The sequence below is a fragment of the Rhinolophus sinicus genome, chromosome 15 (assembly GCF_057876585.1).
Source record: "Rhinolophus sinicus isolate RSI-liver-muscle chromosome 15, RSI-T2T, whole genome shotgun sequence".
NCBI classification, from domain to species: Eukaryota; Metazoa; Chordata; class Mammalia; order Chiroptera; family Rhinolophidae; genus Rhinolophus; species Rhinolophus sinicus.
Window position 1 is genome coordinate 109,753,021 of NC_142515.1, and position 24,485 is coordinate 109,777,505.

The window sequence follows — 24,485 nt, forward strand, 5'->3', positions numbered from 1 at the left end:
CTTCCTTGCCCTCTGCCCTCAGGAGGCATGGTCCCTCTGTTAACTCCACCCTAGGAGGGACTCACATCTTTTCCCTTGATCCCCTATAGCACAACTTTGTGATCCAGAGACCAGCAACCAAGATGTCACCTGGGAGCCAATTAGAAATGCAGTCTCAGTCCCCACCCCAAACCTACTGAATTAAAATCTCCACTTTAACCAGACTCCTGGGTGACTGCATAATGATTGGCTTTTAGCTTTCAAATGGCCAAATATAGTGGATTAGCAATGATCAAGGGATGACAGCACATGGGTACACTCTGTAGGTCATGCAAAAAGCACTTCCTGGGCATGGTCTCTGTGCTCTCTAGCTCAGCCTGCAAGGGTGTGGCCAAACTACCCCCTTCCCTGGGGCCAGGTTTTAAAATCAATTAATAAGAGGACACAAAAATGCTCCAAACAAGTACATCCTCTGGTCAGCTTTGTCTCTAAAACCTTGAACTTAGAGATGATATTTACTCATTGGCATCATTTAAGATATCAGAAAAACATGATTTTTAGGGATTCTTGGATTTATACATTGTATCCCCAAAGCCAGCGTGACACTGCCTATTGGTCGGCCACTATCTACAACCGTGACTGAATGGGGCCTCATCTTGTTCTCAAACATTGACCAGATTACTATTTTGTTTTGGGGTGTGTGTGTGTGTGTGTGTGTGTGTGTGTGTGTGTGAGTTCAATAAGCAAACATTTTATTAGGACTTTCATCCTACATTATTCCAGTACTAGGAAACATCACTGTTTTTCTTGGTTTGGGTTTCCCATGTAATGCTATAAAATACAAGCTAAAAAACAAGGCAATTTTGAGAAGTGCTCTTTGTATGTTTTTCAGATCTCTCACACAAAGCTCTCCGTGGATGATGAGTGGAAGTAAGTGATTAGTATTTATTTTTATTACCATTATACTAAAAATTAGATTTCCATCGTAACAGTTTTAGAAATTAAATGAAGCTATCATTTTATTTGTAAATTTCTCAGGGTAGAAAAGATGGGTTTGCATAGCCAGGCCCACACAAAGGTAGTATAGACCAAAACCACAGTATACTCTGTGCAATCCCAAAAAGCTGGATTTATATGTCCTTCAAAATAAGGCAGTGTTAACTTATTATTTATTTTAGGCATGAGACACATCTGGTTTTCCTTATATGCTATTTCCTCTGTGTTCTGGTACCTACTGTGGGGCCATTGGGTCTCTGTGGGCATCACATGAAATGAAATAAAAATGAAAAGTTTCTCCTTTTTTTGCATTATGGTAATCAATTATGAATGTATTCCTAATCAAAGTAGGAAATACATTTGTATACTGCTTTATACTTTCCACAGTATTTCCACATAGGTTAACCATTTGAGATGTGCTTCCATTATACATACACAAAATAGATTAATATCATAAAACATAGTTTTATATCTGTACAAGTCCTGTTTCAGACTGATGATAGATTTATTCCTCTACCTACATGGCCTAAGTTGAAAGTCTATTCATTACATAGAATATTAAATAGTTACTTTGGATTTGGGGCTACAAAAACTATAACTAAATTCTTGTACCATTTACTTTTTCCTCACTTCCTATTTCTTCAGAGGAATGAGTGTATTTTTTAATGAGTTTTTAGAAATCATTCTTGTCTCCCAAGTTCAGCTTCCAACACAGAGACTAATAGCCATGTAATTTTATTCAGGTTGCTTACCTGATACGGATTTCAGTGTCTTCGTTTGATAAATAAAAGGTTTCAGTACATCTATGATCATTTGCAGTACTGATATTCTAAGATTCCATCTCCGAGAAACTGAACTCAAGCAGGAATATTTACTCTGTGGGCTCATTTCTGCACAGTCTCCAGCAGGGGGCACCCCTGGGATTTGGATGGGGCCCTTTTCTGAGGCGCTTCTCTGCTCTTCATAGTAGCTCTGTAGAAATGCTAGTAAAGAGAGAAACCCCAACCCACATACACAAGTGCCTTAAAAGGTCACAATCGTGTGACACAGAATGTTATTCTGCAGTATTTTCTGACTGGTTCTCTCATCAAATGCATACAGTCACAAGTGGAAACTTGAAGAGATTTTGTGACAGTGCCCCATAGGGGCTGAAATATAAAGCTAACTAATATTTATAAAGGAATTGATTGGCAATGTTCATAATTTCCCCCTTCTTTCCTAATCTTGACTCTGGACCACTCTCTCGTCCTCTGGGCCCATAGTTCTCAATCTTGGTTGCATCTTAAAATCACATGGGTAGGGAACTTTAAAAATTACTGATGCCTAGATCCCTTCCTAGAATGGCAGTTTGCCAGAACTGCCATAACAAAATGCCACAGCCTGAGAGGCTTCAACAACAGAAATTCATTTTCTCATAGTTCTGGAGGCTAGAAGTCCAAGATTAACGCATCGGTGGTTTTTGTTTTATTCTGAGGCCTCTCTCCTTAACTTGGACACCTTCTCACTGTGTCTTCACATGGTCTTCTGTCTGTGTGAGTTTGTTTTATAATCTCCTCTTCTATAAGGATACCAGTCAAATTCAATTAGGGCCCACATCTATGACCTCATTTTACATTGATTACCCTTTAAAGTCCCTATCTCCAAATACAGTCACATTTGGAGGCATTGAGGGTTAGGACTTCAAAATATGAATTTGGGGTTGGAGAGACACAATTCAGCCCATAACACCCAGCAATGGTGTTTTTCATTGATATGGGCATTGATCATTTAATCGATGTGGGGTACAGCTTGACAACTGCGATTTTTAAAAGCTCCCCCATGATTTTAACTTGCAGCCAAGGTCAAGACCCACTGCTTTAGGCTGCTTCAAGGTCACTTCTGCTATAGGAAGTTAAACCAGGTGACATATTATCTTAATGGTTTTCTCTCCCATTGTGTAAAACTAAGAGTCCAACTAAAAATTGAAACATTCAGTCATCAGCTGAATGTATGACCCATCTAATACTTAGACCTCTTCTTTCTCCTTATAATAAAAACAATTTATACATGTCATTCAAGAGTTTTCTGTAGCCCCATGGATAATATTCCCTCCCTAGGCTCCATCTGCAGGATATCCTTTTACTTGAGAATACTAGAAATTACTTGAAATTACCAATATTTTACTATTTTTGACTTTCAAAATTAGCAATTTCACATGATACAACCTAATAATTTATTATTATTCCTCATGTAGGAACATATGTGCTTTGCAGTTTTAGAGCAATCCTGTGAGGTACGGAGCGATTGTTATTTTAAATTTGCAAATGAGGAAACTGAGGCTCAGAGACCCTTACTGACTTTTGAAAGGCTATGTGGTGATGAAATGGCAGATCGAGGACTGGAAGTGGGTCTTTCCAGGGCCCATCAAGATCCACTTAACTTGAAGGGACAAGGCTAAGGCCAAAACCACACAGAAAAGCTAAGGGCTGAGAAGAATTGGTTTTGCTGATAAACTTAGGCTCCTCCTCCCAGCTGTCCCTCTCCCAAGCCTAAGGGGGGAACCTACAAAAACTTAGGAAAACTTTGCAGTCAAAGCTTGAAAAACCCTACGTGTGAAATCCCCAACTACTCCCTGTGAGCCCAGTCTGGTTGTTTTGCTAAATGTGCAAAGGTTGAGGCCTTTCTCAATGACCTCCTTTGCCGGTTCCAGCCTGCAGCAAGAGAGGATGCACAAGATGCACCAGGGCCATGAGTCCATGCATGTGGAGATGATCTTGATCTTCCTCTGCATCCTAATCATCGCCCAGATAGTGCTGGTGCAGTGGAGACAGAGGCATGGCCGCTCCTACAACGTGAGTCGTCCCAGTGGCTGCTGGAAGCCTGCCCCTCTTGCTGCCATATCCCTCCTTTTTCGCCACTTTGAAGGAAATGATTTGGTTTAAGTCAGTTGCTCTCAACCAGGTGCATGGGTATAATTTTGCCCCCAGGAGATGTTTGGCAACATCTGAAAACATCCTTTATCCTCACACCTCAGTGGGAAGAGAGGGGGGATGGGACTTGCTACTGGCATCTGCTGCTCAATATACACAGGATAACTCCTCAAGACAAAAATGTCACTAGTGCCAACGTTGAGAAGCCCTGGTTTAAGGAAACCAATTTTCCTTTTGTGCATAAGCAACTTCCGCCAATGGCCCAGGAAAGGAGAATTAGGCATAGCAGAAACAAAAGGTTGAGGCTGGCTGTCTCATTAGCGATAAGCGGTCTTGGCACTGATGGTTTGCATATCCCTGGAAACCTATTAATGCACACACTGCACTGACCTCAGCCACGCAGAGCACCATCCCGTTTTCACAGACAAATCCCACGCTACCACATCCACTATAACTTTGCCATCTCACAGCCTCAGAATCACCCACTGGGCTTTGTTGGACTTGAGGCCTTGCATTTGCAATGTTTAAAGCAGTAGTTCTCAAATCTTAGGGTGCATCAGACTCAACTGGAGGGCTTGTTCCATCAGACTCTCAGGTCCCACTTCCAGAGTTTCTGATTCAACAGGGCCCAATAATTCGCATGTCTAACAAGTTCCCAAGTGGTGCTGATGTTACTAGACCACATTTTGATAACCAATCATTTAGACTTGAATTTGGCCTACATGGAGAAAAGTCGCAAAGGGAGAAGGTCTTCAATTAACACTCAATAGGGTTCTGGGATTTAGACTGGTCATTGTGTAAGACTTGCCTGTGACATATGCTAGCTTAGACCAATATGTCATTTTTTTTTTTTTATCCATCATAAAAAAATTATTTTCTGTGTAGTACAGGGCCTAAGGGAATTCTTTTGAGTTCTGTATAATACTTAAGTTTAGGCAATTTTGAACATTTTACTTAGAAAGAGGAATCTATTTTTTGTCCTGTCAATTAAAATAAACACCCTCTATATTGTACTTGGGCAACTTTTTTTTAATGAAGGAGACTAGAATCAAACCTCATTAAATATGCCCTCATATCAAAGAAAAGCTCCTTAACTATATCTTAACCATAGTCTCCTTATCTGCAAAATAGAAATAGCTAACAGAATTTCTGGAGAAACTTACTAATATAAAAATACAGACAGGTTAAAAGTACAGGTTTGGGGAAAGGAAGCTGTATTAAGTTACATGAATTGCAGACAAAGCAGACTTTAGAACAAGAAAAATTATCAGGGGTAAAGAGGGCATTACATAATGATAAAAGGGTCAGTTATTCAAGAAGACATAACAATTCTTAATGTGTATGTGCATAGCAACAGCACATCAAAATGTATGAGGCAAAAACTGATAGAACTGCAAGGCGAAATTGACATTTACACCATTATATTTGAAGATTTCAATGCCCTCTTTCTGTAATGGGTAGATCAAGCAAGCAGAAAATTGTAAGGATATAACTGACCTGAACAGCACCATTGATCAACTTACTTTAGTTGACTTTTATAAAGTAATTCCTCCAACAGCAGGAGAGTATACCTTCTTCTCAAGCTTACATGGAACATTAACCAATATAGACCACATTCTGGGCTATCAAACACACCAAAACAAATTTTAAAAAACAGAAATCATACAAGTACAGTTGACCCTTGAAAAACCAGGTTTGAACTCCGTGAGTCCATTTATACAGATTTTTCTTTTCAGTAAATATACAGCCGGCCCTCTGTATCCTTGGCTTTCACATCTGTGAATTCACCAACTGCAGATTGAAAACAGTATTTTCCACCTTTGGTTGAGAATCCACTTATTTCGGAGGACCAACTGAAGTTGTGTGCAGATTGTTGACTGTGGGGCGGTGGGGAAGGATTTGTGCCACTAACCCACATGTTGTTCAAGGGTCAACTATATACTCTCAGACCAACAAAAATTAAACTAGAAATCAGTAACAGAAAGCTGGAAAAATTCCCAAATATTTGAAGATTAAATAACATAATACTAAATAACAGGAGTTAAAGAAGAGTACTTGAGAAGTTAAAAAATAATTTGAATTAAATGAAAATGAAAATATAACATATCAAAATTTATGGAATTCAGCAAAAGCAGTACTTAGAGGGAAGTTTATAGCATTGAATGCATACAATAGAAAAGAAATTTATAGTATTTAATGCATACAATAAAAAAGAAGAAAGATCTGAAATCAGTAATCTAAGCATCTACCTTAGGAAACTAGAGGAAGAAGAATAAATTAAGCTACACAACAAAGGAAAAGAAATAAAAATTAGGGCAGAAATCAATGAAATTAAAAACGGAAAATCAATAAGAAACTTAATGAAACCAAAAGATGTTTCTTTGAAAAGATCAGTAAATTTAATAACCCTCTAGCCAGCTAACCAAGAAATATAAGATTGAGGACACAAATTACTAATATCAGAAAAGAAAAAGGGGTCATTGTTACTGATCCCATGGACATAAAAAGAACATAAAAGAATATTATGAACAATTCTGTGTCCACAGATTTGGATAACTTAGATGAAATAGGCTAATTCCTTGAAAGACACAAACTATACCAAAACATACGAGGAGAAATAGATAATCTAAATAGGCCTACATGTTTTTAAAAATTGAACCAATAATTTATAACCTTCCAAAAAAGAAAGCACCAAGCCCAGATGCTTTCACTGTGAAGTCTACATTTAAGGAAGAAATGATATCAATTCTCTATAATCTCTTCCAGAAAGTAAAAGCAGAGGAAACACATCAGAACTCATTCTTTGAGGACAGCATTACAGTAATACCAAAACCAGATGAAGACATTACAAGAAAGAGAAGCTCTAGACCAATATCTCTCATGAACATAAATGTAAAAAGTCTCAACAAAATATTAGCAAATGGAATTAAACAGTGTACAAAAAGAATGATATACCATAACCAAAATGGAATTTATTCCAGGTATGTAAGATTGATTCAATAACTAAGAACCAATTTAATCAATCATATCAGGAGGCTAAAGAAGAAAAATCATATGATCGTATTAATAGATGTAGGAAAAGCATTTGACAAGGTCCAACACCCATTCATATAAAAATGCTCATCAAACAAAAAATAGAGAGGAACTTCCTCAACTTGATAAAGAATATCTACAAAAAAAAAACACAAAAAACCCTACAGATAACATTATACTTAGTGGTAAGAAACTGGATGCTTTCCCCTTAAAATAAGAAAGAAGGCAAGAATGTCCCTTCTCACCACTCCAGTTAAACACTGTACTGGAAGTTCTAGCTAGTACAATAAGATTTTTAAAAGGAAATGAAAGGTAAATAGATTGGGAAGCATAAAATAAAACCATCTTTGTTTGCAGATGACATGATTGTTTATATGGAAAACTCAAAAACAAAATAAAAATGAAAAACTCCTGGAAATAAGAAGTGATTATAGCAAGGTATAGGAACAAGGTCAATATATAAAAATCAATTACTTTCATTCATATATACTAGCAATGAACAATTGAACTTTGAAATTAAAACATAATACCATTTACATAACACTCAAAAAAGGAAATACTTTGGTATAAATATAAAAACTATGTACAAGATCTATATGCAAAACGTAGAGCTCTCAAATAAATGGAAAGATAATTCGTGTTCATGGATTGGAAGTTTCAATATTGTCAAGAAGTTGATTCTTCCCAAACTGACCTATAAATTCAATAGAATCCCAATGAAAATCCCAGTAAACTATGTTGCGAATATCAACAAACTGATCCTACAGATTATATAGAAAGGAAAAGACCCAGAACAGACAACACAACACTGAAGAAAAACAATGTTGGAGCACCTACACTATCCAACGCCAATATTTATTGTAAAGCTACAGTAATCAACACAGTGTGGTATTGGTGAGAGAATACACAAATATGTCAATGGAACAGAATAGAGAGCCCAGCAATAGGCCCACATAAAAGTAGTCAACTGACCCATGACAAAAGAGCAAAGGCATTTCACTGGAGAAAGGGTCATCTTTTCAACAAATGGTGCTGGAACAATTGGACATCCATAAGCAAAATAAATAAACCTAGACAGAGAGCCTACTTATTTCACAAAAATTAACTCAAAATGGGTCATGGACCTACATGTAAAATACAAAACTTAAATCTTCTAGAAGGTAACATAGGAAAAAAAATCTAGGTGAACTTGGATTTGGTAATGAGATTTTAGATACAACACCAAAAGCATGATCCTTGAAAGAACATACTGGTAAGTTGGATTTTATTGAAATTTAAAACTGCTCTGTCAAAAATACTGTTAAGAGAATGAAAAGACAAGCTACAGACTGGGAGAAAATAATTGTAAAACATCTACCTAATAAAGGACTGTTATCCAAAATATACTTAAAACTCAATCAAAAGCTCAGTTAAAGCAAAGATCTGAAAAGGCAGTTCATCAAGGAAGATATGCACATGGCAAATAAGCATATGAAAAGAAGCTCATCATCATATGTCATTAGGGAATTGCAAATTAAAACAATAGTAAGAATACAAAACGGTAAAACCACTTTGGAAGGCAGTTTGGAGGTCTCCTAGAAAGGTGAACATAGTCTTACCATATGATCCAGCAATAACACTACTAGGTATTTACCCAGTTGAATTGAAAACATACATCCACACAAAAACCTGCATGCAAATACTTATAGCACCTTTATTCAGAATCGCCCAAAACTGGAAGCAACCAAGATGTCCTTTAAAATATGAATAAATAAGCAAACCGTTACGCATCCATACAACAGAATATTAGTTAGCAATAAAAAGATATGGGCCATCAAGCCATGAAAGACATAGAGGAAAAAGCCACATACTGTATGATTCCAATTATATGACATACTGAAAAATACAAAACCATAAAGACAGTAAAATGATCAGTGGTTGCCAGGGGTTCAGGGGGGGCAAAGGGAAGGATAAACAAGTGAAATGAAAATTTTAGGGCAGTAAAATTGATCTGTATGATATTGTAATTTTGGATATAAGACATTATGCATTTATCAAAGCCCATTGAACGCTCCAGCACAAAAAGCGGACCTTAAGGTATGCCAATTTTATAAAAGCATTAAGGAGTTTGGGGAATCTCAGGGAGAAATGCAGGCGGTGATGAGAGCATCTAACTGTATTACAAATGTATGAAACAATCTCACTGAAGGGAATTGGGGGGAAGGTGCTGCCCAAGTACTTTTGGAAATGGGAGGGGTCGGTAAGATTAAGGCAATAGGAACTTCACATAGGCACTGTGTTCTAGTTGATCAAATTTCCCTTGGGAGAACGGGTTAAGTATTCTGCTACTGCTCTATATGTATACTGGGGTGCAACAATTATGTAAATCATGGCAGAGGGTGGGAGTGGGAGTTTACAGAGAAGCAAGGGAAGTTAGGAAAAAAGTAGGAAATGCACACAGTAATATGCGTGAACAGCTTTGTATACTAATTATTATTTATACAGTTATTTATACCCTAAAGATGTTACATATTAAGGATTCTTTTCACATTATTTTGTACATAATTTGGGCCACGTACTTCAGAGGGGAGGGACTAACCCAAAAAGCTCAGAACATTTTCAGATACAGCTTTTAACAAATATGTCTATCTTCTGAAGTGATCTTTTTTCAGTTTGTCTAAACAGGTTCTATTCTGTGGTCTGTAGAGCTGTGTATATCAGAGCAGCTTATTATACACACAGAAAGCAAAGGAAGCGGGTTATTTTTTAAAGTTTAAAAATACAGTATTAATTGCTCTTAGATGATGCCAAAAAGTGCAGAGAGAAAGTAGATAGAAAATGAAAAGTTCTTATTTTGTTTGGGATACAACTAAATCCCAGGATGTTTCCAAACACTCATATTTTTAGCATACTGTAGACTGCGCATCTGGATATTTGAATTTTTCTGTTTCCAGCTGATAGTGTTTGATATGGTATAGACATAGACAGAGCCTCAAAGTGAAATTATTTCCAAATGCTTGTAACAACATTTAATTAAAAATAAAATTTCATTCCACACATCCGCTCCATATTTTTTTATGTTCTCCTTTTCATATCTGCAGGAAACGGGTAAAGTACCAAAAAAGAACCCTACTTCCCTTCAAATGAATAGAAGGAAGGCCTGACGACTACCTACACACTGTTAACTTGCCTCATTTTACTGACAAATCATTTCCACGCTGTAAACCACTAGAACATATTACTGTACCTAGAAATATTACGTATATTCAAATCTTTTTAAAATGAGGCAAAGCATAAATACATACATACTAACATACCAGTGTAGAATCTCCTTTCAGAATTTAAATAGCAAAATCAACTGTCTAAATTTATCTGAACATAAAAATACGGATCAGGCAGGCCCGGTGCCTCAGGCGGTTACAGCTCCGTGCTCCTAACTCCGAAGGCTGCCGGTTCGATTCCCACATGGGCCAGTGGGCTCTCGACCACAAGGTTGTCAGTTCAATTCCTGGAGTCCCGCAAGGGATGGTGGGCAGCACCCCCTGCAACTAAAATTGAACATGGCACCTTGAGCTGTGCTGCCGCTCAGTTGGTTGGAGTGTGTCCTCGCAACCACAGGTTGCCAGTTCGATTCCTCGACTCCCGCAAGGGATGGTGGGCTGTGCCCCCTGCAACTAAAAAATGGCAACTGGATCTGGAGCTGAGCTGCGCCCTCCACAACTAAGACTGAAAGGACAACAACTTGACTTGGAAAAAAGTCCTGGAAGTACACACTGTTCCCCAATAAAGTCCTGTTCCCCTTCCCCAGTAAAATCTTAAAAAAAAAAAAAAAAATACGGACCAAGTGAATTTCTAAGAGTCCTTCATATGCCAAGATTCCATAATTTTACTTGTTCAATTTATGACCACGCTTTCCTTCATGCCTGTGTACTGGTAACAACCATTTCCTGGAGTCACTTATGTACATGATACCTTTCTGCTTACCTCGAGCATCCCCCTGCTCTCCTTCCGCCCCTACCCAGACAAATACACACAGACACATGTACAAATGGTCGCAAATACAGTAGTTTGGGATTCGCAGTGCAAAGGAAATGAGCCTCATATGCATACATAACTTCCTTCCTTCTTTCTTTCCTTCCTTCCTTCTTTCCCTCCTTCCCTGCCTCCTTCCTTCCTTCCTTTTATCCTTCCTTCTTTCCCTCCTTCTTTTCTTTCTTATTTCATGACCCATTTATCATCCTGTACAAAAAGACAAATTAAAAGATACGTCAGTTTTGCAAGTCTTCTCAGATTCAGCATGCACATGGCTACAAGAAAAAACAATGGTGCTGTTGGGCAGCGTCTGATAAGTCAGGCTATTCCTCCTGCCACGAGGGGTGGGTGGGGAGAACGTGGGTGACGTGATCCAGGTGCATGGTTGCCCTTCACCCGTCATGCAGATGTGTTTTATATGCACATGCCCAGATGGTGACCCCGCTGGCATTATTAATGGGTCCCAGGTGCCAGGTTTCCTCCATTGCATGCATACACCTCAATTTCACATATTTCATGTGTTTATTTATGAGGCACAACATTCCTACATTTCATATGTGGCAGTTACTATTAAAAATGTGAAGTTTTAACTGCTCTGGAAATTGATAAAGAATCTTTTAAATTGCTATGAAATGTGGCCCTCATTTCAAAAGGACGGCTCGTACAATTATTGAATTCATAAGGCGAATTTCTGACCTTTCCTCTTGCATGTTGAGAAAATATGGTGTTGGGTTTACACTTTAAAGATAATTAAGAAATTAAATATCTGTATACATAATACACTATAATGATTTTTTTGCTTCCTTTTTATTTCTGATCTCTAAGGCCTATTTTTAAAAAGTAGTGTGTCTATACGTTTGAACATTGTTATTCACCGTTAATTAAATCCAGGCATCAAGTAAGAGAAATTTGGCGTATTCTAGAAATGGGTTGTATTTATAGATCCACAGGGAGAGAATAGTTTTATAAAAATATAGTCTAATCGTCGTTTCAAACTATCATGGATTGTAACTCCACCGAGTTGAGGAAATGGATTAGTCTTGTAAATTTAGGCTTATAATCTAAACCATAAAATATAGGAGCATGGTAGTTTCACCGAATTAAAATGAACTGACTCTTAACTTTTTACTAAAAAAAAAAAAAAAAAAATACTTCAGCATTCTTATGGGGGAAATAAAAAGATGAATCAAATTCTTAAAACAGAAAGACAAAAAATGCAAATGACAGGTGATCAGATTTTGAAAGGTGGAGTTCATGTCCACTTTCTTCTTTAATATCAGAAGTAATGAACTAAAAAAATTCAAAATCTATAATATATCATAGATAACAATTTGCATAATCAGCAAAAGGAAATCAATGACCAAAATACTGGTGAGACTTTTTTAAGGAGCTGCATACTTTTATCATCAATAGTAGAGGGTCAAAGTAATTAGTGCTGAATGCTAGAGGGAACGTATCTTGACTCTTGGTTACCTAGCATATGGTTTTTGGCCCTCATGAAAACTATTTTACTTCCTTAAGGAAAGACTGTTTTTCCTATTTGGATATATAAATTTATCTCAATTTCATCAATAAATTGGCAAACCCATTCATTAGCTTTGACCATACCCACAAAGTAGGATGGAAAATGAAAGCAATTATCTGACTAATTCAGGCAGAAGTAAACTCTTCCCTGAAAGTACTGCCTGGCATTTAAAAACAAAAAGTAGGTAATAGGATATGTTTCCTGAACTCTCTAGGTAGTTACCACAGTGTCACTTCATGTGTATTTTTGTTCGAATGCATATGCAGAATAACAACTGTAGCATTCTCTGAAAGACGATTTAGAGCAACTCTAAGATTTCAGATCCAAGTCATTTATGGGAATGAAGCAATAAAAAGAGAATGAAAAAAGACCAATAAATGACATCGGTCGTTTTTATGCTCAGATGATAAATATGTGACATGCATTCTCTAACAACTCTTTCCACGTCACTGGCAGACATTAACCAATCATGATACTCTTTACCACAGAACCAAGGACCCAGGTTTAGAATCCTCAATGGAGTGCTTCCAGGTGCCACTTCCAATTAAAGTCCACACCTAAGACAAAACCTCTTTGCCATTCCCCTCTTATATTGATGCTGAGCAAACAATAGGTGGTTAGTCTAAATGTGATAAAACATAAGAGACAAAGATATTGCTATCGTTTAAACCTACTGTGTGACCTATGGGAACTGTGTGACACCATGGACCCACAGCCCATCAGCTTCCTGCCATGTGGGATTGAGGACAGCCAACTTAAAGAATCGTCTTAAGGCTACTTGGACTCAGGTCAGTGTTATAGGCCACAAAGGGGTTACACACAGAGGAACAGAAGAGTCCGATCCACATCTTAGGGCTGCCTGGAAAGGGCACCAGAAACTAAAGAAGAAAGACAAGAAGCAAAAGGTGGGTTGCAAATCTAGCAGTCAGGGGAGCGGTAACCCCCCAGTTAGGATTCGAGGGTTAACCCTGCAAAGTGCACTGGGACAGGGGACAGAGGAGATCCCAGAAATTGTTCTGACACCACTTCCTCCTTTGAGATCACTGTGCTTTTGCACATGTCACCGCGATAGTGACAACAGCACCTTAGCTCCACATAGTACAGTACTGTTTGCAGAACACTTTCCCATCTGTGATTTCTTTTGATCCCCCCTCAGGTAGCACAGGCAAGCAGGGCAGGCATTGTTATCCCCAATTTTGCAATTAAAAGGAGGCTCATTTGTCCAAAATCTCATAGCTGTTGAAGTCTAAAGTTGCTTTCATATGAACTATCCCAAGGAAAGGAGGGGACAGAAGCTGGGTACTTTGCATCATTTCCCATTGGAATTTTCAGAGACATGTGACAATCTGCTCCATAACTGTCCATGTACAGAGCAGCCCGCAGTTGGATGGTGAACCAGTTGCATGTTACAGACAGGATGATGAAGGTGGTTTCCCCCAGAGCAGTTTCTGAATTATTTAATAACAGACATGCCATCTGGGGCTGTCAGTCATTAAGAGAGACTTTTTGTGCATTTCTCTGACAGCTGGTAACCCTGTTGCAGATGTGGGTTGTCCCTTTGTACTTCACGATAAAACTTTACTGGTGGCGATTTCTGTCTATGTGGGGACTGTTCTCCGTTATTACCAGTTACATCCTGTTCAGAGCTACCCGAAAGCCCCTCTCAGGGAGAACACCGAGGTACGTATGCCGTTCATTCCTTCCCCACCACGCCCTTCACTATAAACACTAAAAAGTATATTTAATTTTCTTTCTTTTTTTTGGATCGGGGAGGAGGGTGTTATACTTCTTTTGCCTTCAGTAGCAAAACTATTTAGAGATTAGCCATGCTATTAGTTCACATTCATTATTGATTCAGATATACCTGTAAAATTTATTACTTTGGATATTAGCTCGTGAAAGGCCAGAAGAAAGAGAAGTGAAACTGTTGTTTAAGTTTTCTAGAGCACTATTTGCATGTTTATTTTTAACGCAGCATTTTGTTTTATTCCACTAGAAGTTGTCACGCACATTTTATAATAGAGGAAGTTAGAAGTTTGTATTTCTGACAACTATGTATGAGGTTTATTTCTGATAAATCATAAGTAATGGACAACTTATTACTCTCATAACAAATGAGGTTTTAATAGTCCAATGATCATTTTAATTATCATTGTCAACCTCTTGACATTCATATAATTCCACATCATTCAAAAGTCTTTCCAAAGTGCTTATAATATGCTCACAAGTTTGCTCTCTCTCTCCTTGTTCTTTAAATGATATCTGAATCCAAATCAAGATAAAACTGAAATGGGATCAAGAAAAGATGTATAAAGGGTTTAATGATAAGACAATGTCAAATTTTGATCTTTGTCAGAGAATAAATCATAAACTCCTGTGAAATATGATTATTTAGCCATTTAGATATTTGTTTCTTATCCTCTAAAACAGTGGGAGAGACAAACTCAACTTTTCCTTTTACTATGGAGAAGAAAAAATATGTAGTGAGAGAAATCAGATAAATACATAATGATAAAGACAGAAATTCAAATAAATGAATTAAGGCCAATGATTATTTTAATTTAATTCCGCTTTGGGAAGAGCTTTGGGGTGATGACAGGAGACCTTCTACACTGGCCATTTAGGGGTCTCAGATAGCCTTTGGAGGGACTGGTTTACCCACCAGTAAAAGGACAGCTAGCACGCTTCCTCCTTCTCACAAAATGTTGTAAAGTTATTTAAGACTTGTGAAGCAATCTAAGTTTCAGATGAATTGAAATGTACTTGTTTTCATCCCCTAGACAGAATGTATATTGTATTTCAACGAGAACAGTTCTCTTTCCACTGCGTAATGAATTACCCTAGCTAAAGGTAGTGTTTCTGTGCATATCAGCTCGTTCCATACAGAGGAACTTCAGGAAATACCCAAATACTGCTTCCTTAGACTCATGGCTCATATATCTCAGATGACCATGGTCCCATGCCCTCTGCTTCTCATGCCCACAGAACATCCATTTCTGGACAGAACAACTCTGAGCCCTGGCATGGTCTGAGAGCCAAAATGCTCCACTAAAATTTTAAGCAGGCCCGGCTGTCATTTGAAAAGAAACAGTAAGAGAGGCTAATTAGGGCCCTTTCTCTTTTAGAAAAGCAGTAAGGATGAAGAAACTCCTAGTAATGAGAAGCAGTAGGCCCTAAGCATCTTTAAGGATCTTTGCTCAATTATCATCTTATAAGTAAGACACATCTTAGCAATTTTACATTTGGAAGCAGAGGACGTCGTTACAAGCTGAGACACCTGATCAGGCAAATCCACATGGTACAGAAGGCAAATCCAAGAGACGAGGTCTCCAGCACCAACGCCGTTTAAAAACTGGCTGTTCCTCCCCCAGCAAACACCAAGCCCTTGATGTAGGAAAGAGCAGCAGGGAAGAAGTGAGTTTCCTCTCTACTACAGTCAGGTTGTCTGTCAAGCAATGGACAGGCTCAAAAACAGGCCACGCGCAGCCACACAGAGCTGGGCCTGAGCACATCTATTCCAACCCAAACCCAAGGCCACGCTTTCCTTCGTGGATGCCACTCTGAAGCCCTAACTCAATTTCTTTTCTGGCGTATCTGCCTCCCTGTGTAATCAGATTAGCAAGGGAGTCCTGGACCCTAGTGCTCTGAAAACTTGTGCCCCTCCTCCATAAGCAGGATGACTTGGGGGTTGAGATTTGGAAAATATAACACATCTATAACAATAACATGGCAATATTGAGCATTTCCTGAGCCAAGTCTATGAATACCTTATCTCACATAATCTTCAGAATTATTTTAGGAGCTGGTGTGAGCCTCCTCACTTTATAAAGGAGCAGGAAGAAATGCTAAGTAGGTTGGCCAGGGTCCACACAGGCAGGAAGCCACAGAGCCCAGAAGCAAACCCAAGATGACTGAAATGCAAAGCCCGCACTCCCAACAGCACGCTATGGCTTAATTACATCAGCAGACCTCTTTGCACAGAGAAACCTTGCATTTCAAAAAGTTGTTTTGGGGTGAGGCGGAAGATCCTCTTAGAATTGGCCACTTTTCCCAACATCACCCCTTTTAGCAACAGAAACTTCCACCTCAATCTGGCTGCACTGAGAATAGATCCAAACTGCTCAGCACTGGCAAATCGAAAGGACCAGCCCAATAGCCCAAGGAGTCACTGAGGCAAAAAGAGCCCACAAGCCCTCTCTGGCCCCCTTTAGAGATGACACAGCCCCATAGCCATTGGCGCCACCTGTGCGGTCCATGTGACTTTCCAGCTCCATGCAACTCCCCATGGCTGACCCCTTCCACAGGCAGGATTCCACCTTGCAGGAGGAGGTGGCACCAGACAGCCCTTATATGTGAGTTGCTTAAAGTGGGGAAAGCATTTCACTAAAGAAATGATATAAATGACAACTCATTTCTCAGATTAGCCCATAAACCCCCATTTAAACCATAGTGTTTCAGAAAATCCCTTCTGACTGGAATTCAGTGAAGCAGGGTATCTTTTAAAATAAAATAACATCAAAACATTACCTCAGTAATATCACCGAATTTAAGCATTTGGTGCCATGGTTCCAGCAGGGAGGAAGCTGGGGAAGGTGAGAGAGTTGGGGACAGGGCTCCAGGGTTTGGAGGTGAGAGGGTGGGGCCACGTCTCTGAAGTGAGACTCTGAATGAAGTTTGGCGTGGAAGGCAGGAGAGGGGCTTCAGGAGGATGGGGAACGACAGGGCTGAAGGGCAGACAGGGCCTCCGGCCATTGTTCGCCCTGAGATCAACTTTCCAGTGGCCCCCTTATTGTCTCTGGGCACCAAGGATAGCCCCCAGCTGCTCCTTCTCCTCTCACTCCCTCTTCCTGTTCCAGTGGTGGGGCCCTCAGGCCGTGGCACACCAGGAAAGGAACTGTGCTCCAGCCTCTTCCGACATGCTCCCAGACATGGAACAACCATGCGGCCCTTTCCGTAGTTTTTCTAAGGCTTTTACTGCCAGGGATGAGGGGAATGAACAGGATGCAGGGATCCCTTCCAGATCATCTCCACTCTCATTCTCCATTCCCATCCTCTCACTTCTCCACTGAGGCCCCGTGGAAAGAAAGAATGGCCTTAGGAGTGCTCATAGTGAGCTCTGGGACACACACAAGACTGAGCCACATCACAGAAGAAAACAAGGCTGAAGCAGGCTTGCCATTTCATCCCAGTGCGAGGGAAGGGGCTCTTTGATGGAGAGGAGATGGGATGAGGGCTGAGGATATCTGCTCTAGTGCTGGGGGGCAGCAGGAGCAGGAGGGAAGAGAAACTCCTGGGGGAGGTGGTCTCCCCTCTTGACTTCTCTTCCTGTCTTTGCTTGCCTCTGAGGTACTTCCGCCCAAACCACTCTAAGCTAACCCTGGAGCCAAATGAGAAAAGGAAGGAAGGGAGGAAGAGTCCCAGGTAGAGTAAGCAATGCTGAAGGCCATTTTTACATGAGGAATATAGGTAAATTAAAATAAATTTATATATGCATACACATAGAAACATATGTACATGATAGTGCTATTTATATATTGCTTGATAGTATATTAAAACTCAAGATTACTATTGCATTTAGCTGATATAATTTACTTATGTTCTATATGTTACATAATAAACAGGATTTTAGAAACTAAAAACTGACTTATGACGATGTTTGAAAAAGATAAAATACTTTGTAATCTATCATGCTCTGTTTCTTCCGTTTTTCACTCCGTAGATTGGTCTACAAATGGTTTCTTCTAATCTACAAACTCAGCTATGCATTTGGTGTTGTGGGTTATTTGGCCATCATATTTACAATGTGTGGACTCCATTTATTTTTCAAGTAAGTATCTCCAATGAAGATATTAATATCTCTCTAAGCACTTGCTGGTACATTCATCTGGTCAAGTTCTCTGTAATATCTGGAAGCCACATTTGGCCCTACCATTTTCCATGCACGCATTGTTTATATTAGGTTGGTACAAAAGTGGTTACGGTTTTGCAATTATTTTTAATCTTTTAAACCGCAATTACTTTTGCACCAACCTAATAGATTTCAGTAGTATAGCAGATATCATTGGGGAAATCACAAGATAAGTAAGAGAGAACCCTACAGAATAAAAATTTTTCAAAAAACAATAAGCTTTAATTCAGTAAAAGAATCGCTGCTAACATTTTTGAAAAACACATTTCCCAATATGTTTTTAGATTTCCAGAGAAATTCTTCATTCCAGACTATATCTACCATAAATGAAAAACATGTAGTATAGCATTTTTAATTTAACTACAATGAATTCCAAAGTAAAGGTCCATTATCTCAATAACTTTATGATTTATTTATCACTTTCTCAAAAAGCAAAGTTGGTAAATCTGATTATTGAATATACTTTGAAAAGAGAAATTAATTTCAAAGGACTAATAGTAACACTTTTCCCTCTTCCTACTTAAATATCAAAGACCTGAATAAGTTCAATCAATTTATCTCCTTTTTGTTAAAAACAAAGTGATTAATGTATGTGAGTAAAAGATGATACTCAAGCAAAGAATAATTTCAGGGTAGCTAAGTAGTTTCCTACATTTAAGTTTACTAAGATGTTTCTAGTTTACTTGCTATTTTTTTTAACACCCCTCTTTACTCCACCTGAAAAAGGAATATTCCAAAGGCAGCATATAGTTTAATAATCCACATGAATTAGTACTACTAGACTACTAAGAAAATACCAATGTATGTAACAACTTGTATGACAAAATGAATATTTTTCATTTTCTGATTCTCCTATTTTCAGTGTATTAAAACTAGTATACTTTCATTATGCATGTATTCTTTTTTCCCAATGAAAGTATGATACACATTGTGTATTTAGTTTTTCACCTTGGATTTATATGTTTACTCAAATATTTTTTAAAAACTATATTTGTTTAGGTTACAAAGAAACACTATTATTTACTACAACTGGAATCATTAAAGCTGAAGCATTTCAAAAGCAGCTAATGAAAAAAAAATGGATGTGATATTCCCAAATAACAGCAAAGCACTAAATGTATTTCACAGCTATGGTAGAACTTTCCTTTTAAAATAGGAAAAACATATTTGTATTAAATTTCATCATCATAATTAAATATAGTATTATTATACTGAATATTGACTTTATACATTATGCAAGACTTTGCTGTCACTGAAATGTATTATTAAAAGTAGAATGACAGGTATGACAAAATCTGCTTGTGTGTCTCAGAAAAAGTACATAAGCTTTAAAGAGAAACTGTACTTGATCTGCAAATTTAAAAGATCACCATTAAAAGTAGCCCTATGTTTGTGGTAGAGCATTTCTTACTGAACGACAAATTTTTCTTCCACAAAATTGTGAGGTGTCATTTTCTTATATATATCTTCTTCCCTAAAACCTTGAGAACTATGCTACCCAATACAGTAGCTGCTAGCTGATGTGACTATGGAGCACTTAAAATATGAAATAAAATGTACTGTAAGTATAAAATACACACTGGATTTCAAAGCCAGTATGAAAAAATAATTTTTATATTGACTACAGGTTGAAATGATGATAGTACTTTAGATGTATTGGTGAAATTATTTCATCTGTTTCTTTTTATCTTTTTAATGTGGCTACTAGAACATTTTTAATTTTCTATGTACGTCCAATCTAGAATTTTGTTGCTGGTACCCAAGAACCTCCCTTGATGGGGACAGTTGGAAACAGGAAACTGAGTGCTTAGAAATTGAAAGAGAGGTAAAAAGATAACAGAGCAAGAAAATCTTGGGAGAAATAAAGGGAATCAAGATAATTATGTCTATGATTCAGAACTAAGCTCCTATTTGGAAGATGGTTGCTGAGATGTGCTGTAAACAAGGTCCTCATGGTCAGAGCTGAGGCTGTGTGATCAACCTGTGTTCTGGAAAAGGGAATTTAAGATGTACCACATAGCTATGGAGAGCCACTTAAATAAAAATTTCCCAGAATCTCTCTCTCTCACATTGAAGTTGCTCTAAATCTCTGGGACCATAACAGAAATTGAAAGGCAGAGATTGGCAAACTTTAACTCATAAAATAAGGAAGGCAATGAGATGGAGAGCAAGCCGTGGTGGAAAGGACTCTTCCTATGGCAACCGGTCAATCTGATTTTATAAGCATTTCATAAAACTTTCAGAGCAGAAGCGCTTACCATTTTCTAGCAGGAAAGGGATATAAAGTAATTCTATAGATCTATTATTGCTAGTTCAAGACATAGAAAAGACACTGATTCTTCTTTTTTAAGCATACTATCTCTATGACTTCATTTTAGTGAATGTAAGAATATTTGTAAGGACTTTAATTAAATCACTTGAAACTACAGTTGTCCTAAGACTATTATCGCATAAGATTTTAAGATCCTTAACCATGACTTCTCCAATGAAGCATACAAAGGACTCGACCCTTTAGATTGGGAAGAAATTATTTTTTCACTACTAAGTATTTTGATCATTATTGTATTAAGATTCTTTTCTGTGGAACCATGAATTGGTTACTATACTTTTTATCAATAGGATTATAAATACATGCTCCCCTGGACATGGAGGGAAAATCATCTTCACTCCTCTCCACTGAGTTCTTCCATACACCCAGGCAAATTTTAAAAAGATAAAGCCACCACCTGTGTTGAAATTCCCAATTCACATCACCAAAAGATCTGTACCCACTGAGTTTACAAAACGCTCTGCCTTTACATTTCTTTCTCAAATTAACAGAGCACAAAAATACCCAGAAGAAGTTTCCAGAAACAGACTACCCAATTCCTTTCTACTCCCCACTTCCTTCCTGACTCATTCAGGCCCACTGCTAATATCTGAGACTGTTGACAGATACAGCAAACCAAGTGTGCAATGATTAAGATTCAGAAATCAAATTAGGTGCTAATTATTCACTTTTTAAAGAGCTCTTTCTCTTAAAAAGAAGAAGGGGTTATTAAAGAGAATCCTACTGTATTTGAAATATCCAACTGCCAAAAATATTTTTTCATTAATGCATGACAACTTTGGCATAGTAGCAAAAGGCGTTAAAATTTGAGGTTGATTCTTGTATTTATCTCAAATATTTTCAGGCAAGATAAAGTATTGGAAAGCATTCTGTAAAATCTGAGCTGTACAGCAGGGATTCTCAACCCTAACTGTTCTGTAGAGTCACCTAAGGAGATCCTAAAAACCACTGCTATGCAGACCCCACCCCAGGCCACTTAAAACAGAGCCCTTGAAGGTGGGCTCGTGTGTCTGTATAGTTCTAAATCTCCCCGGGTGATTCAAAGCTATATTTAGGGCTGAGAACTATTACTCCATTAAAAAGGTTCAGAATGTGACCTGCCAGTTGGGATAGTTGGGGTCTGGAGAGCACCCCAAAATATTGCTGCACAGGCCCCATCCCCAGAGAGCCTGATGTAATTGGCCTAGGGTGTAATCAGAACATGGAGATTTTTACAAGCTGCCCATGTCTTTCTATGCTCAGCCCAGCTTGAGAACCATTGGTTAGAACTGGTTTGTCTAAGGACTATGGTACTGAGAAGCGGTTGAAGACTCTCCCAAGAATTACTCTGTCCACTTAGCACTGAGTGATGCAATTTTAGGGAAATTTAGAGAATTTAAATTCATCAAGAAAAAGGAAAGCACAAATCAATGAAAAGAATACCCCAAGTTTCTTTTAGATACTATGGTGGGAAATATTTTTCTAGCTATAGCCCTCCCTTACCCCTCAAATGCCACATTCTTAATTTCCGACCCTGTGGTTTCCAATAGAATCAAGGCTAGAGATTCCATGGATTTCGGCATCGTGTCCTTGTTCTATGGCCTCTATTATGGCATAATGGGGAGAGACTTTGCAGAGATCTGCTCAGATTACATGGCTTCTACTATAGGGGTAAGTGTTGCTTTTATTCTTTGCAGCCATTTATGGTACATGGAGAAATGGTCTCATCTGACACCACATTTGTATTTATTTTCAGAAATTGGTTAATCTTTTTTGGTTCTCTCAGCCCAAGGACTCCTTGGATTCTCCTTGCATCAAAAATTGTCTTTGCTAATTAGTTAGAAATACATTTCTTATTTATATAAAGTGTTGGAAATAAGGCATCTTTTAAAATAAAATACGCTAATTATTTGGAAATAACCATAGCTAGAATACTCCAATTGCCAACATTTAAAGGATTAGTAAAAATTCAACAATAACAAAAACACTTTATCTCCATCTAATACAAACAAAAGTCATATATGATGTACATATAACACTTTAGAATCAACCAGTGCCTGAGGGAAATACTCATCATAAAGATCATTGTTATATGGCATTATTGTTATATAGCATTTGAAGAAATAGAAGAAATAAAAAGTATGCTAAATATATTCTGACTATATATTGTTCCCTAGAATTAAAAGAGAAACCCTACTATTTTCTTTTTTTAAACTCTCTTAAAAATAAAACTCAGGATAGATATCCTTTCTGGTTAGATGGATTCCAGGTTCAGATATTAGGAGTATTCATCTGTGTCTCACACATGCACATTTCTTCTATACTTACAAGCCAAAGGCTCCGGGAATGATCCAGTAGTTTCAGGAATTCAGCATCTCTGTCCTCTCCCAGTCTCTCGGTATACAGCCAGATATGAAATAGAAAACCTAGTGTGAATGACAGGAGTGAACTTCTGACTATTCTTCTCTCTCTCCATTTATGGGGCAAGACTGAGTGGACATGACCTTGACATTATCCCCGCCCGCTCTGACCTTCCCAATTTCTATAGGCTCCATCTCACCCTTTTCCTAGAGCCTGGAATCCAGCTTCTGTGGTGAAATGCTGGAAAAGATACCTTTTGGAATTCCTCTTCCATGTATCATCTATGGGACAACTGCCTTTCTTATAAGGTTTAAGGTGAACAAAAAAAGGAGCATTTTCACTTCCAGTTCCTCCAACAAAAACCAGAAAACTTAAAAAACCCTTAAAAAATTCCCAAAGCCTCTTGTGCTTGTTTATGGTCAAGAGAGGAAGAGAAGCGTTCTACGTACTCTCCTCCAGAAGTCGATCAAGTCTTTAAGCACCAACTTTCTAGAGCCTTCTCACCTGATCCCACCCATCCTCTGTCATCTTCACTTCAACCACCAAATATATAAAACCCACTGGCTCAAGTCATTGGCATAGCCACTAGTGAGCTGACCTGATGGTGTGTGTGTGTGTATGTACACGCACACACTATAATCACATGGGAATTAAAATATATAGAGAGATGCCTGGGTTTACTCCAGAGCTATGAACCAGAATCTCCAGGAGAATAAAGGGAAGGTTCAGGATCTGGGTAAGCCTAAAAAGCTTCCCATGTAATTCTGAACTACAGCCCTGGATAAAAACTGTTCCTCTCGAAGGATTCCTTAGTGGGGAGGTTAGATTGGAGATTATAATTAGCAACGTCCTTCACGTCCATTTGGGATTCAGTGGGGTTTTGCCTGGAAACCTTACTCCTACTATAGCATCATTCTATGAGAAAAAGTGTTTCAAGTTCCAAGTCAGTGAAGGAGCAGTAAAGCCTGGCAGGGGCTTCCCTGTGTTCAGAGAATGGCATGTGCTTGCCTTTCCAATGGCACCCTGTGCACTTCCCCCAACAGTTCTACAGTGTCAGTGGGATGCCCACAAGGAGCTTGTCAGACAGTATCTGCGCCATCTGTGGACAGAAGATCATTGTGGAGCTCGAGGAAGAAGGTCTCATTGAAAACACCTACCAGCTGTCATGCAATCATATGTATCCTTTTCATGGGAAACCCTTTGGTCTTCATGAGGCCAGTACTGGGAGGCAAGTTTCAACTAATCTGTGTTTGGGCATGGAGATGGCAAGTTAGAGAAGACTGTCTCATCACCTTCTGCTGCCTCTCCTCCTCCTATCCCCAGCTCCTCTGCTTTCCTTAGTTCCCAGGCCTTTATCCCCCCGCCCATCTTCCTTATTGAGGCTTTCTGATCATCCCTGCTGAATAATGAACTGCTAATTAAGGTGAATCTCCTCCTCCTCCTCCAGTAATTTCC

General features: G+C 38.5%; 1 protein-coding gene across 5 annotated transcripts in view; it reads left to right on the forward strand.

The window, feature by feature from the left end:
* Nucleotides 1-24,485, forward strand: part of RNF175 (ring finger protein 175) — a 65,759-nt gene that overhangs the window by 1,627 nt on the left and 39,647 nt on the right. For 3 of the 5 annotated variants that reach the window (XM_074338421.2, XM_074338420.2, XM_074338422.2), the window contains exons 2-8: nucleotides 872-909; nucleotides 3,665-3,806; nucleotides 13,979-14,133; nucleotides 17,800-17,874; nucleotides 18,173-18,280; nucleotides 22,220-22,340; nucleotides 24,074-24,207. In XM_074338421.2, coding sequence (XP_074194522.2) covers nucleotides 872-909; nucleotides 3,665-3,806; nucleotides 13,979-14,133; nucleotides 17,800-17,874; nucleotides 18,173-18,280; nucleotides 22,220-22,340; nucleotides 24,074-24,207 — 773 coding nt within the window. The remainder of the gene's footprint in view (nucleotides 1-871; nucleotides 910-3,664; nucleotides 3,807-13,978; nucleotides 14,134-17,799; nucleotides 17,875-18,172; nucleotides 18,281-22,219; nucleotides 22,341-24,073; nucleotides 24,208-24,485) is intronic. The other 2 variants (XM_088792570.1, XM_019722429.2) reach the window with 2 other exon arrangements.